Source organism: Pelodiscus sinensis, chromosome 1 (genome assembly GCF_052426305.1).
Source record: "Pelodiscus sinensis isolate ZL-2025 chromosome 1, ASM5242630v1, whole genome shotgun sequence".
In the NCBI taxonomy this organism is placed as follows: Eukaryota; Metazoa; Chordata; order Testudines; family Trionychidae; genus Pelodiscus; species Pelodiscus sinensis.
This window is the reverse complement of record NC_143052.1, coordinates 288761167-288775517: the sequence shown is the minus strand read 5'-3', so window position 1 is coordinate 288775517 and position 14351 is coordinate 288761167. Positions and strand designations below refer to the sequence as shown.

Genomic DNA, 14351 nt, shown 5'->3' with positions numbered 1-14351 from the left:
GTGGGTCCCATCTGTGGCTCCATCGGGAATCCTAGGGCAGCAATCCAGCCACAGTCGAGTCCAGGTCTCCCAGGCAGATGACACTGCGCAGCAGGATGGAGTTGATGGCCCTCACTACATGCAGAAAGAGACAAACACACAAAACAGAGAATGAGAGGGTGTGCCTGAGCCTTTGGTGCCTGCCCGCCTCCCAAACACCCGAAAAGCCACCCCCCTATCAGGCCACCCCCTCAGCAGCAGGGCTGTGTGAGGGTGGGATGGCACAACCCCTTGGGGATGGGACTTCACCCCCAGCGCCCCTCCTGCCCTTCCTCTCAACCCTCTTTTTATAAAAGGTCCCCCTTTTCCAGGACTCTCCTGCCCCCCACAGCAGGGACTGTAGCCTGAGAGTGCCTTATCTGTGGGAGGAAAGCCCCAATGGTGGACTTCTCCACGCCAAATTGGTTGCCCACCGACCGGTAACTGTCGGGGGTGCCAAACTTCCAGACGGCAATTGCAGCCCGCTTCTCCAGGGGGATGCCAGGCTGCAGGTGGGTGTCATGTTGTTGGAGGGCAGATGCAAGCCAGGCACACAGCTCCAAAAAGGTGGCCTTCCGTATGCAGAAGTTTTGAAGCCACTGCTGGTTGTCCCACTGCTCCATGACCAGCCGGTCCCAGCAGTCGGAACTGGTGTCGAGCCTCCAAAAACAACTCTTGACTGTGGTGTGCGGTTGCACAGGTCTTGCTCCCACACACGGGGGCTGTGTCTACACTGGGCCACTTATTCCGGCATCAATCAGCCGCTTTTCCGGAATAAGCTGTGAGCTGTCTACACTGGCCCTTGAATTTCCGGAAAAGCAATGATGATCTACTGTAAAAAATCAGCCGCTATTCCGGAAAAACTATGCTGCTCCCGCTCGGGCATAAGTCCTTATTCCGGAACACTGTTCCAGAAAAGGGCCAGTGTAGACAGCCCAGTAGTCTTTTCCGGAAAAAAGCCCCGATCGCGAAAATGACGATCGGGGCTCTTTTCCGGAAAAGCGCGTCTATATTGGCATGGACACTTTTCCGGAATAAGGGCTTTTCCGGAAAAGCATCCTGCCAATGTAGACGCTCCTATTCCGGAAAAACTTAAAACGGAATACTTGAAACGGAATTCCTTTCAAGTAGGAATAAGAGATCCTCCGGAAAAGGGCTTTATTCCGGAGGATCGCGCCAGTCTGGACACTCTTTTCCGGCTTTTCCCCAAGCCGGAAAAAAAGCGGCGGCCATGTTTATTTAAATCCCGCAGGGGATATTTAAATCCTCCGTGGATTTCCCTATTCCAAAGTTAGAAATTAGCATGCCTCTTCCGGAGAAGGGGCCAGTGTAGACGTAGCCCTGCGAAGATATTTGTCTTTTGCTCTTTTTATGCCATCTTGACAGAGGCTGCACAGATTCTGTTTCAAACTTACTTTCTTTAGTAAACACATTTAGGCTGAGACCCTCAGTAACTACAAGGATTTTGGAAATTGATATTGCTATTCCTTGGTTAGAGAAAGTGTTTGCAAATGGAATATTTCATCTTAATGAATACTATTAATTTATCTATTGTGACAGGTTTAAACTACTTTTGCTTCTGTATCCTTCATTTTGAATATCAGGAAACTGGCTGCTAGGTAGCCAATGTGAAATGAGATTAGTGAGTGTATGACTGACACTATTGGCACTCTTGTTTTCTCAAAAGAGAGACCAAAAAATAAATCAGGAAGGGAGATTAGAAGTGGTTCCCGTCAGATTAAAGATGAGAAACATTGAGCAGCAACCTGCATGTGTATTCTGAGGATACATAGAGAACCTCACAAATACGAAAAGAGCTTTATACAGTAAATAATATTCAGATTGAAAATGTAAACATATTTTCAAAAAATATATTCACATGTGGCTTTTATTAAGAAAACTCTCAAATGAGATTTCTTGATGCTAGGAAAATAGGGAGAATGGAACTGCCTCCCTATCTCATTTCACTGTAAAAACATGGGCGGCTGGTATGCTAGGCAGGGGAAAGTACTGTCTTCCCAACCCGCCAGCCTGGCCCTGCCCATGCTCCACCCACAGAATGCCTACTGTGTTCCAGGGTTTGGGAGGCTGAGAACTGTGCAGCCTCCCCCTGCTCTGGAGCCAGGGAGGTGGGGGCAGTGCGCCTTTCTTTCATCCTTCCTGTGCTCTGGGGCCAGGGAGGCTGGGGACCGCACGCTACCCTCCTTTTCTGTGCTCTGGGGCTGGGGAGGCTGGGATGTGTGCCCTCTTCGCTCCCCTTGCTCCGTGATGGGGTGTGTGGCCAGAGCAGAAGGGGCAGGGCTGGGGGCTAGGGTTCCCAGGTGTCCAGATGTGAACCGGACAGTCTGGTATTTGAGGGTTCTGTCCGGGAAACAAATTGAGAAAATGCCAGATGTATAAAATGTCCGGTATTTTCTAATTAGGTAAGTTTTATTATTATTAGGAGTATCAATACGTAGTTGCGTACTGCCTGGCTGGTAGAGATGAGGAGGGGCCGGGGTGGGACGGAATCCCCAGGGCTGGACTCGCTTGAGCTTCACCGGGACTGTGTGCAGGACGGGAAGTACCCCAGGATCTGCATTCATCTGGGTCAGTCCCTCTCCCTGCTGGCCGATTCTCTCCCTCCGCTCCTGCCCCCTGGCCAGCCCTGCTCCCCGTGATCCCCTCCCGGCCAGCCCTGCGTCCCGCCGGACCCTCCCCTACCCCCCCGGATCTTGCCCAGCTAGCCCTGCTGCCTCCGACCAGCCCTGCTTCCCACAGGCCGGTTCCCCCTCACCCCTCCCACCTCCTCTCGGCCAGCCTCGCTCCCCTCCCAGCTGGTCGCCCCCCACCCTCCATTTGAGATCAAGTGTGTCCGGTATTTTTTTTTAAGCCACCTGGTAACTCTACCGGGGGCAGGTTTCGGGACTTGCCTCCCCCAGCCGTACCTTCACAAGCTGCCCACGTATTAAAACAAGCCAAAGAATCTATATTCCCTCCATTTAACAAAGTCAGCATTATATATTAACATAGCTAATAATTAGAAATAGCCAAATTCTGTTCCCTTTAAAGTCATGTAGAAACTTTGACTTAAATGAGCACAGGATCTGGTTGGCTCAAAATGTATATTTCAAAGATAATTGCTTTATTTCTAATATGTGACTTGGGTCTAATACAGTGGTTTTCAACCTTTCAAGATTTCTGAAAGCTTTAAAGATTTTTGAAGATTGTCTTGTGTACCCTCAGTTTCACCTCACTTAAAAATCTCTGGCTGCCCAGCTCTGAAGGTAGTGCCGCCACCAGCAGCAGTGGAGAAATGAGGATGGCACCAATACTTCTGCACTGCTATTGGTGGCAGCATTACCTTTAGAGCTGAGTGGCTGGAAAGTGGGGGCTGCTGGCTGGAGAATTCATATTGTTTGTCATGTGAGGGGACTGATTTTTTTAAAAAATTCTGCTCCCAGTCTGCCTTACAATATCCATTCCATGTGCTCCAATGTTTTTTCAATTTTAACCCTCTTCCTCTATTATCGCAGTGGAACTTGCTGGATCCTATTTTGCTTCAGGGTTCTAGAGCCTGATATAAAACTAAGCAAATAAGATGAGTTGATGTACTCACTGGGAAGATTGCTATATGTGCCCCTGGGGTGCATGTACCTTGAATGATAATTGTCAAATGTAATGCAATTAGGGAACCCATGAGCTGATATTTTCAAAATAGGTGTTTAAAGTTAGGGTCCTAAATTCATATTTAGGCATCTAAATATGGACTTTGGCATCCAGTTTAAGTACCTATTTCTTGAAAACCTTGGTCTATAGTTTTTAAGTTTCTCAGCTTTTTCTTATTAGTTTACTGAATATATGAGACGTATAAACAAAATCACATTTTATGTCTCATTTGGAAAAAATGTGAGATAGCTTTGAGCCCATTTCAGCTTCCTTTTCCTTTATTGCTGCTTAATAAATTAGAATGTGGGAGTTCTAAGCACATATCCCTCCAGTTACGCCGTTTACATTCCTAAGTTGCATTTCTGTTTTTTTGCTATTGTAGTGTGCAGTTCTTTGCATGTTCTAATTTGCCATGACGTGGTCAGTGCTGTTTCCTTCCTGTTGCTTGCAAGCCTGTGCTAGAGATAAACCTACATTTACAGTACATTTAAAAAGAGAGGCTGACGGTCTGCTTAGTGTGAGAACTCAAGGACTTTCTGGATTTTAGAAGGATTAGTTAAAAGCAGTATGTATTTGTTTTATCTTGTCTGTGCTTTAGGAGTTAACCAAGATGATTGGAAACTTCCATTTAACTGGCAAAATAACAACTTTTCAAAATTGGACTTGCAAATGCGGAGGAGAAAAAGTAGTACCTGATGTATCCAATAACTTACTAGATCTCTCTGGGTTTTTATATTCTGCATTGAATTTTCTCTTAAATACATATGTTCATTAGCAGGTATGGGAGTTGCATGCTATGTATCAAGTGAAAAATAAAATGTCTAACTATCGTACTTAAAAACGAGTAGGCCTGTGGCACCTCAGAGGCTAAAAAAATATAGTATAATGAACTTAATTATTTTTGTTGTTTTTACTTGTCAGTGTGCTATTTTTATTTTTATTTTAATCTAATATACTTGGAAACTAATGTCCCATTTGGTGAAACAACTCAATAGCTTATGAAACACACTAAATTAAATGTGTTCTTATCTGTAGAAATAAGATCTCTAAAGATATAGGAGTATCTGACTTTGTGATGTAGATATGGATCTCTTTATCACTGAAAACAAGCTTTTATGGCTTTCCTGTACAGTTATGGCAACTGCTTATTCAGTGTAATATTTTTGTTTTTTAGGTGTGAAAGGTTATCTAAGTGAGGACGACATTTCAGAAAAGGATTCCCTGACTTTATGATCTTTGAGCAGGAAAGAACCCAGGAAGATTGACTGCCCAGGAATTATTGTTGGAGACACCTGATTTATTTCATAATCTTGTTTTCCTGCCTGCCTGGATCTTGGTAACAGGCTCCACTTTTTTTTCTTCTGTGGAACTGAGACCTGGGAATGCTTTATTATGGCAGCAGTTGTACAACAGAATGAGCTTGTATTTGAATTTGCCAGCAACGTCATGGAGGATGAGCAACAGGTATGAGATAAAAAAGAAGCTATATGAGTTTGTCAGTGATGTGCATATTCAAAATATCAGAAAACATGCTGCCCTTCTTTTAAAAACAGCTAAGCATTGAGGTCATTATTACCACAGAAAATCTTTGCACTGTTTCGAAAGTTCACTGTTGCTTCATGCAGTGTGCGTGAACAAAACAGAAAATAGTCCAAGTGCTTGGCCTTGTGACTTCTGTGGTATTGAAGAGACATTTCATTGTTGTGAAGTGATCTGTCCAGTACATCCCATTGGTAGATGCAGAAATCCAAAGCTCTAGTATTTAGCAGTCTGTTAACTCTTCCAATGCACTTGTATAAGATTATAAATATGAACTGTTACTCCCGCAAACTACCAGAAACATTACCAGGAGGTATTTTGCACTTCACAGGATATTTTCTGAGTTGTGTCACTAAAGGTGTTTTGTCAGCTACTCAAAAATGCAACTAGGAATTAACGGCAATAATTTATTTAGGCTAGTGTTTCTCACATTACAAAAATACCTCTCCACCCCCTTCACACCATTCTCTCAATTAATTATCTAAGACAGGCCTTGAGTTTAGATGATGTAAAAAGTGCCTTGACACTATAGTGAAGGATTCCTGAGATGTAAATTATGGCAGTCGTGTTTATGGAGGGAAGAGGGCAACTGCTCATGAGAGATTTCAAATGCTGTTAGGGATAAGCTTTGTATTTGTTAGTAGGAAGTTTGACAAGGCAGCATTACAGGGAAGCAGTTTTCAAAATGTTGCTAAATACTATTACTGTCTGTCCATGTCATAATATTAATGAAAATTTCTATTTGAGAAGCACCTTTCCCTTATCCTTCTAGTACAATACTTCTAATTTTGTAATCATGTTTTTTTTTAAAAAAAAGGTCAGAAACGTGACCTACCTACAGAGCTGTGATTGGCTAACATCTGCTGTCACTTACTGTCACGTACTTCCAATGAAACTGGGTTTGAACAACTGCTTCTGCAATTTTGGGTGGATGTTCTGGCAATGTAACTTCCTTCCCTGTATTTTTTCCAAAGTTCATGACAGCTTAGGGATTCACATAATGGAATTCCATAAACTTAGTGGAAAGCAAGCCTTATTTACTAGCACTATTTATTGTTGTTCTTACTTCCCAAATCAATGAGGGAAGAGAATGCTGAGAAGGAAGAATGCTTCATTCCAGCACTGTAGAGAGGAAATGAGTCTGACATTTTTTTCTCTGTTTAGATTGTTTTGATCTAGACAAATGGCAATAGGCATAACATATGAAGAACATGATCCACTCTTTCAAGAGGGCAGTATGAACCTCCCTCAAGAGTTCTTCAGCCTCCAATCAAACACCTCCATGGTATTTGTTTTGGAAGCGCAATAAATCCTATTCTAGAAAAATCCCAGGAAAACAGTCTTGTAGCATGCCTTAAAAGTGACCCATTTAAGGCTGTGATAGACTAATGTGAAAAAGTGAACTCTATAAATTAGGGATGTTAACTATCGGTTATTTTGTTAGTCGAGTAGTCAATGGAATTTCCATTGACTACTTGACTAGTCGCTAGGCACTTCCGCATTCCTCTGACGCTGACTCTAGACTGCACGCAGCATACCAGCATTGAAAATGTACAAGACTCCCCAGTGGGGACTCTTGTGCATTTCAAAATGGAAATGCAGCATGGAGCCTGGGGTCAGTTAGGGACTCCTCAGCAGATCCTGGGCTCCACCAGCATTTCAGTGGAACCCAGGATCAGCTGGGGACTTCCTAGCTGACCGTGGGTTCTGCGTGGCATTTCCCCAAAACCTGGTGTCAGCTGGGGACTCGCCAGCTGATCCCTGGTTCCACGGAAATGCTGTGCAGAGCCCAGGATCAGCTGGGGAATCCCCAGCTGACCCCAGACTCCGCATGGCACTACCGCTTTGAAACGCCAGGATCAGCTGTGCAGTGCTGCCCTTTGAAACGCCGCCTTGGCAGTTCAAAGGAACAGTGCCGCATAGCTGATCGGGGATCAACTGTGTGGCACTGCCACTTTAAAGTACCCCTCCCCCCCCCTTTGCTGCCTCTATCTGATGGGGGGCAGAAGGGGCAGCAAGAGGGGGAATCGACTAGTCGACTGACTATCCGATAAGCTTTTTGCTTATCGGATAGTCGACTAGTCCTTAATATCCTTACTATAAAGCAGGAGTGGATCTGGCTCCCGAGACTCAGGGCTATCCCTCCCTTCTCCTCCCAGCATTGGGGAGCCCGTGTTGGCGCTCCACCCCTCTCCTCCTGCTGTCACACTGTAGGGCAGGAGCACAAAATCTGCTAGGCAGGGTCTCCCTAGGCTCTGGTATGAGAGGGGAATGTGGGGGCGTCTTTCTTCTCAGACAGAGGCCACATCAGTAAGGTTTTTTGTGGGGAGGGGGATTTGCTTGTCACTTGTGTGCGGCCCTGACTGATTTTTCTGTGGCCCCCAACCCAAAAAAGGTTCCCCACTCCTGCTATAAAGCGAAGAACCACTCACTGAAACTTGCCTTACTGCAAGTTTCAAACCTAGTAGATCTAAGTTCTAGTGCAGGAGAGGAGGATAAATCCAGAGATGGGTGATTTACAAGGATGACCCTCATAATAATAAAAAGGGGCACTCTGATACAGGAAAAAATGAGTGGCTTAAGTGAAAATTGAATATGGGCCTCTTATTATATTTTTACAAAAATAAAAGCTGTATTTGAATGTATAAATCAGAAGTATTGTGTTGTAAGGCCTGGGAGGTGGTTAATTATATACAGAATTGCTAAGGGTTTTGAGTTCTGTGGTGAATAAAATTTGATTTTTCTGCCTATTTGTCCAGCCCTGGCAATTAGAAATTTATACCCCTGAAAATACTTGTATGGCTCTAACAAAGATTTTTTTTCTAGCTGATTTTTGAGAATTAGTATCACCTCATTTACTTTTTCTAAAATAATTTTTGTTGTGTTTTTGAAAATTAGAATTTAGGGATTAAAAGAGTGTAAGTAATTTCCCTGTTTTAAAAGCTCTTAACACTTAGTTTCTGTCTAAAATGTAGAAAGGGAAACTGTTTCAGAGAAAGTTTTGGTGTCTAGCTTCTGGCTATGTTCAGTACTTTTGGGAAGTTATACCTTATTCTTATCTATTTGCAAATGTAACCCAGCTCAGCCAGTGTCAAAAGTTGCTAGAGGTAGAATTTGAGCAAGTGATTCCTGTCGCAACAGGAAACATGATTTCTTCCATTATCAGCGTTGTTCATTTCTATTAAAAAATGCTGATTTTTTTCTCTGCCATTTATGGGCTATTCAAAAGTGACCGGGCACAAATAACCTAAAAACTTCTTCACAGCCTATAGAATGGGGTAGGTTAGCTTGTGCTTATTTTACTAACAGGATTACAAACTCTTTTAGTGCATAGAACATAACCTGCTTAAATCGGGATGATTCTGTTTTGCATGAAGTATCATCAGTTTGAAACTGGGCTGAACATCCTAGAGGCTCCAAGTTTGGCAGATACGCTCCCTAGCATAACTCCTTCCTGTTGTACATAATAATCTGGTCTCTAGAGGCTGTAATACTTCTGTCTAATAGTGATTGTTGGATGGTGTTAATGGCCTGTACCATATAGGAAGACAAACCAGATGACCTGTTGGTACCTTCAAATCTTACTCTGTGACCCTGCTCTTTCTCAGGGTTGCCAACTTTCTAATTGCACAAAACTGTACACTCCTTCCCTGTCTCTTCACCAAGGGCTCATCTAGACTACGCTAGAGTTTTGAAAAAGGATCTCACTTTCAAAAGAGGCGCTTTCAAAAGTGAAAGTAGTTAAGACGTGGCTTTTTCGGCAACCCTCCCCCACTTTGTCAAAAAGCCACGTAAACCTCATTTTTTGAGGAAGAGTGGCTTTTTGGCAAGGGGGGGGGGTTCGCTGAAAAAGCTGCACTCTAGTGTAGTCTAGATGAGCCTCAAGTCTCTGCCCCCATATCTGGTGGGAGGATATATATTCTGGGTTGGGGGGTGTGGGCTCTGGGGTGGGGCTGGGAATGAGGGGTTTAGGTTGCAGGAAGGAGCTCCATGTTGGGGAAGCAGGTTGGAGTACAGGGTCCTGACAGCATTTACTGTGGCTCCCAGGAAGTGGCTGTCAGATCCATGCAGCTCCAAGCACATGGGTAGCCAATGAGGCTCTGTGTGCTGTAGTTTCCATTGGTTGTGGTTCCTGGCTAATATGGTCCAGAGCTGTCGGGTCTTTTTTCGACCAGGCATTCTGATAGAAAACTGGATACCTGGCAACCCGCTTTTTCCTCTCTGTCTTCTCTCTCAATTCTTCCCTCCGCCGTTCCTTCACTGAGTTGCAGCTGGTTATGAAGTTCCAGACTTGACACTGTTAAATTTTGGCAGCCACACTAACTTTCCAAAGGTACACTAAGACTGGCAATGGTTGTGGATCTGACCTGGTGTTATCCATGAAAGGTTCTTTACTCCCTGACTACTACTTTTGGCTCTTCACCCTGCTCCCGCCTGATGACCTGTCAATTGTTTTGCGATGCCATAGCACAGATTCATAGAACAGTGCAGCCAAAATAGTGGGGACTCATTTTTCTCCACCTTTTGTTGCAATTCTAACTTGCCTTCAGTAGTCTCCTTTACTTCATGAATAGCCACTTTCTTACTCCCCTTTCAATTCGTGTCTAAGGGCCTCAGGATCCGGCAGCAAGTTTTACTCTACATTTCCATGCAGGGTTTCTTTCAGCCAGATTCTGAGTCACCTTTCCTCTTTCCTGGGACTGATAATCTGGCTGTGGATCAGTTTGGAAGGATGAGATTGTTTTAGGCAGGGCTGAAGGAACTGAAGTCAGTTTACCCTGGTCTGCACTAGAGATTTATTTAGAAATAACTGCCCTTATTTCGAAAAAAGTGGAGCGTCCACACTACCAAGCCTGTTGTTTCGAAATAAGGGGTTGTTTATTTTGAAATAGCGACTCCTGCTTTCCATGAGGAATAACACTTATTTCAAAATAGTTATTTCAAAATAGCAGTAGTGTGGATGCTTCACTGCTGCTATTTCAAAATAACTACTCCCCAGAGTAATTCGAAGTAATTACTCCGCAGCACTTCCTGAGGCTCTAAGTCAAGATAGCATGTCCACATTAAGAGAGCCTGCCTTGGACTAATTTTGAGGTTTCCTGTAGTGTGGACACACTAATTTCCTAGTGTAGACATGCCCTTTCTATATGAGGGAGGACTCCCATATTCGGAAAGCTCCTAGGAAGACATGGTTCAGGTCTTCATAGGCTTACAGATGCATGGGGAACACCATGGGTAGCACATGAACTGCTGGCGGGTATAACCTCCAGCTGCAACCCATCTGCCCCCCTCCTGGAGCCCAGAACCTCCCCCCAATAGCTGCCAGCCCCTGCCAGGTTAGCCTTTTGGAGCGCTGGAAGCACGGGGGAGGGAGAATGTGGAATGAACATAGTTCCCTTCAGCCCTGAAGCACCAGGAGGAAGGGTGGGCAGGTGGGCAATGGGGCCACAGCCTCCCCAACCCCAGAACTGCGGGAGAGTGGGCAGCAAGTCCCAGTCTCTGGAGTCCAGCTGTGGAAGCAGGGAGCCTGGGACCAACTCATGGGTAGGGCCATGTCTGAATGAGGAGGCTCAGCCTCCTCCAGCTTTGTTACTCACCACCCATCAATTCCCCACAGAGCTGCTGTGAAACTTGTTAATCTCTCATGTGCCTAAGTGTGGTGGACACCTTATCAGAAGCTAACTCTTCTGATTTAATAGGCAGTCTCCAACAAGGAAGGAGAGGATGCTCTGACTAGTAACAAGTGTTTTTGATGATAACAAAAGACTCTTTTTACAAATCTTCATTTTTTACTAAAGCCTACAGCTGTGCGTATATTTGCTGTGAGAACATATGGAATATTTGCTGTAGGCTTCTTAGTCTTAATATTGCAGGAAAGCAAACCTTTACTTTGCTTCAAACAAGTATGTAAACCCAAAAAGTGGTAGTCATATTTTTTAAATGCCACTAAAACTCCACATTTTTATTCCTACTCTTCTAACACTATAATTTATTTAAATAAACTTTACTTATCATATGGCATAGCACAACATGACTATTACTTTATTGTATCTTCCAGCTCACTTTCTTCATTACATTCATCTTTTCCTCCCTGAATAGTATGTGTGCTGCTAAGCTTCTCAAATCACTATTCAAGCATAGGGCAAAACACCATTTGCCTGTACTATAGAAATTATTGTGTTGGAATATGCATGTAGTTGTAGCCATGTTAATCCCAGGATATTTGAAAGAAATGAGTGAGGTAATATCTTTCAGTGGACCAACTTTTATAGGTGAGAAAGATGTTGGTGATATTTAGTTACAGTTACCATGGTCGGTGTTTTTGGTCCTGTGCCTAGTCAGAACACAATTTTATTTTGCAATATAGATTGTGTTAAGCCATGTTTCTGAACAGTCCTACAGATTGCTAAAATTAAAGGCTGCCGTACAGTTCAGAAACACTGTCAAAATCTGGTTCAGCCCTGTTGATAGTGAAAGGCAGAAGATGTTTTAACAATGAACAGATAACTGACGTATTGCAGCCAGGTTTCATGGCACTATGACTTCTAATGTGCAGTGTAGATGGAAACCGAGAAATCTCTGGGACACAAATTTAATGTACAGTAGAGTCTCGATTATCCGACCTTCCTTTATCTGACATTCTGTGTTATCCGACTGGCCTGTGGCCGCCCAAGGCAATTGTACGAGCGGCAAAGCCAGAAGAGCGGAACGCGAAAGGGAAGGTGGCGGACAGTGCAGAGACAAAGGCAGTGAAAGAAGATGGAGGAGGGAGCAGGGCCATGTGGCAGGATGCCAGAGAGCATCCGCCCCTGCCCCCTGAAGGTCGCGGGGCGCCCTGATCTCCCCCATCTCCTCCGGCCAGCCGTGCTGCCCCCAACCTCCCCTATCCCTCCAGGCCAGTTGGGCTGCCCCTGACCTCCCCTATCTCTCCTGGCCAGTCACGCTGCCGCCGACCTCCTTGATCTCTCCCGGCCAGTCGCACTGGCCTCGACCTCCTTGATCTCCCCCGGCCAGGGCAGGGAGGTCGGGGCGGGGGAGATCAAGAAGGTCGGCGGCAGTGCAGCTCCCCATGAAGCAGCCGAGCGTCTGCAGAACGGCAGCTGACAGAGAAAATACCTTGGACCCTGCAAGGTATTTTCCGTATTATCTGACCATCCTTTGGTCCCATTTAGGTTGGATAATCGATACTCTACTGTATACAAAACCTTGTTTCTAAATTGTAAATGCTCTTGTTTTAAGTAAAAAGAGTTTCTTTGGATGTATTATTCTGGAGGAAAATAATTATTTAAAACCTACTCCTTTGAAGAATAACAATGTCGTTCACTTGCTTTCTATAGTTTCTGCTTCTGAGAAGGCTGAGGCTATGTCTAGACTGCAGGCTTCTTTCGGAAGAAGCTTTTCCGGAAGAGATCTGAAAAAGCTTCTTCCAAAAGAGAGCGTCCACACTGCCAAAGCTCATCAAAAAAGCAATCTGCTTTTTTGAAAGACAGCATCCCCACTGAATGGACACTATCTCACATTTAAGCTGTGATTACTATGGACGGAGTGGCCACCAGGGCACCTGTGCTTTTTCCTCTTTCTTCTTCTTTCAAAAGAACTCTCTCTTCCCCGTCCATAAACCAAAAGAGCTCTTTCGGAAGAAGGCTTCTTCCTCACAGAAAGATGTTTACCAATGTTGAAAAAACCCCTCTGTTCTTTCGATTTTCTTTCGAAAAAACGTGATTGCAGGATGGACGTAAGTGAAGTTTTTACGGGAAAAAAATGGTTTTCCGAAAAAAAACTTCTGTAGTGTAGACATAGCCTGAGAGTGGCACCAATTTACACCATTAGAGAGATCCCATGTTGAGCCTGAATGATTTTTGTACAGAAAAGTGCCAATGAAAAGAACTGGCCTCATGGGCAAACAAAGTAAGCAATATTTTCAGCTATTAATTTGGTGCAACAGCAGAACCATAAGGGAAAGAATACCTCACTATCAAAAAACCTGTTTTTAACAGGACTGGAAGAGGAGACTAATTGTTTAAGGCTTCATTTTCTCCTCACTCTCCTGCCCTCCCCATTCCAGCATCTTGAACTTCCCAATTGTTTGGGTTGGGGATTCCACCATTCATAAGACTTTCTCAGCAATATTGAAACCATATAAACTCTACTCTTGAAGGATGTTTGGACACTGTTCTGGCTAACGTTGTTTCTCATACATGTAGGTGGCACTGCATAATTTCATGCATTGCTTTTCAGTATTCCATTCCAAGATTTCTGTTCAAATCTAGGGAAAATATTTTTCCTGTATAAATATGACTTAACCTTCAGATCTTGATAATTTAGGAGGAGTTTTGGTTTACCCATTGAAATATTCAGAATTAGCAAATAATATGACAGAATGTGGTATATTGCAGTGTATATAGGAGGGACTTGAAGTACTGTTTATGAAGGCTGTGCCATATGGCTCACTACAGGGTCCAGTTTTCAGCTTGTTGAAGCTAGAGTTGGAAGGAATGAATATATATATATATAGATAGATAGATAGATAGATTTGCATGTGTATATAGATTTCTATGTGTAGAGTGCTATAGACATTTACCAACATTATGTATATAGCACTCTACACATGCAAATCTGTGAAAAAGTATTTTCATTGACAATAATTGAAATTTACAGATAAGCAAAGTAAAGAAAAATGCTACTCAAGAACCTGCTTGGTTTAAGGCTGTATACTTTGTATAGTTTGACATGTGATATTGACAGTTTGTGGTTTTAGAGACTATAAAAGTTTAATTTTTTAAATCTCAGCATTGACTATAATTAAATACAGGCAGTCCCCGGGTTACGTACAAGATAGGGACTGTAGGTTTGTTCTTAAGTTGAATCTGTATGTAAGTGGGAACTGGCGTCCAGATTCAGCCGCTGCTGAAACTGATCAGTTTCAACAGCGGCTGAATCTGGAGGCCAGTTCTGACTTACATACAGATTCAACTTAAGAACCCCAGGCATCCCCAAGTCAGCTGCTGCTGAAACTGATCAGCAGCTGATTCCAGGAAGCCCGGGGTAGGGGCTTCCTGTAGTCAGCCACTGGTCAGTTTCAGCAGCGGCTGACTTGGGGACACCTGGGGCAGAGCAGCTGGGGTGCTGCTGGGTTGGTCCAGTGG

The 14351-nt window shown here is 44.0% G+C and overlaps 1 protein-coding gene across 10 annotated transcripts in view; it reads left to right on the top strand.

Annotated features, from left to right (window-relative positions):
• Nucleotides 1-14351, top strand: part of ELF1 (E74 like ETS transcription factor 1) — a 129723-nt gene that overhangs the window by 77756 nt on the left and 37616 nt on the right. For 8 of the 10 annotated variants that reach the window (XM_075918946.2, XM_075918942.2, XM_075918943.2 and 5 more), the window contains one exon: nt 4841-5130. In XM_075918946.2, the coding sequence (XP_075775061.2) occupies nt 5059-5130 (72 nt within the window). In that variant the 5' untranslated portion in view covers nt 4841-5058. Of the gene's footprint in view, nt 1-3868; nt 4232-4289; nt 4445-4840; nt 5131-14351 lie in introns of those variants that run through there. The other 2 variants (XM_006124375.5, XM_014574197.4) reach the window with 2 other exon arrangements.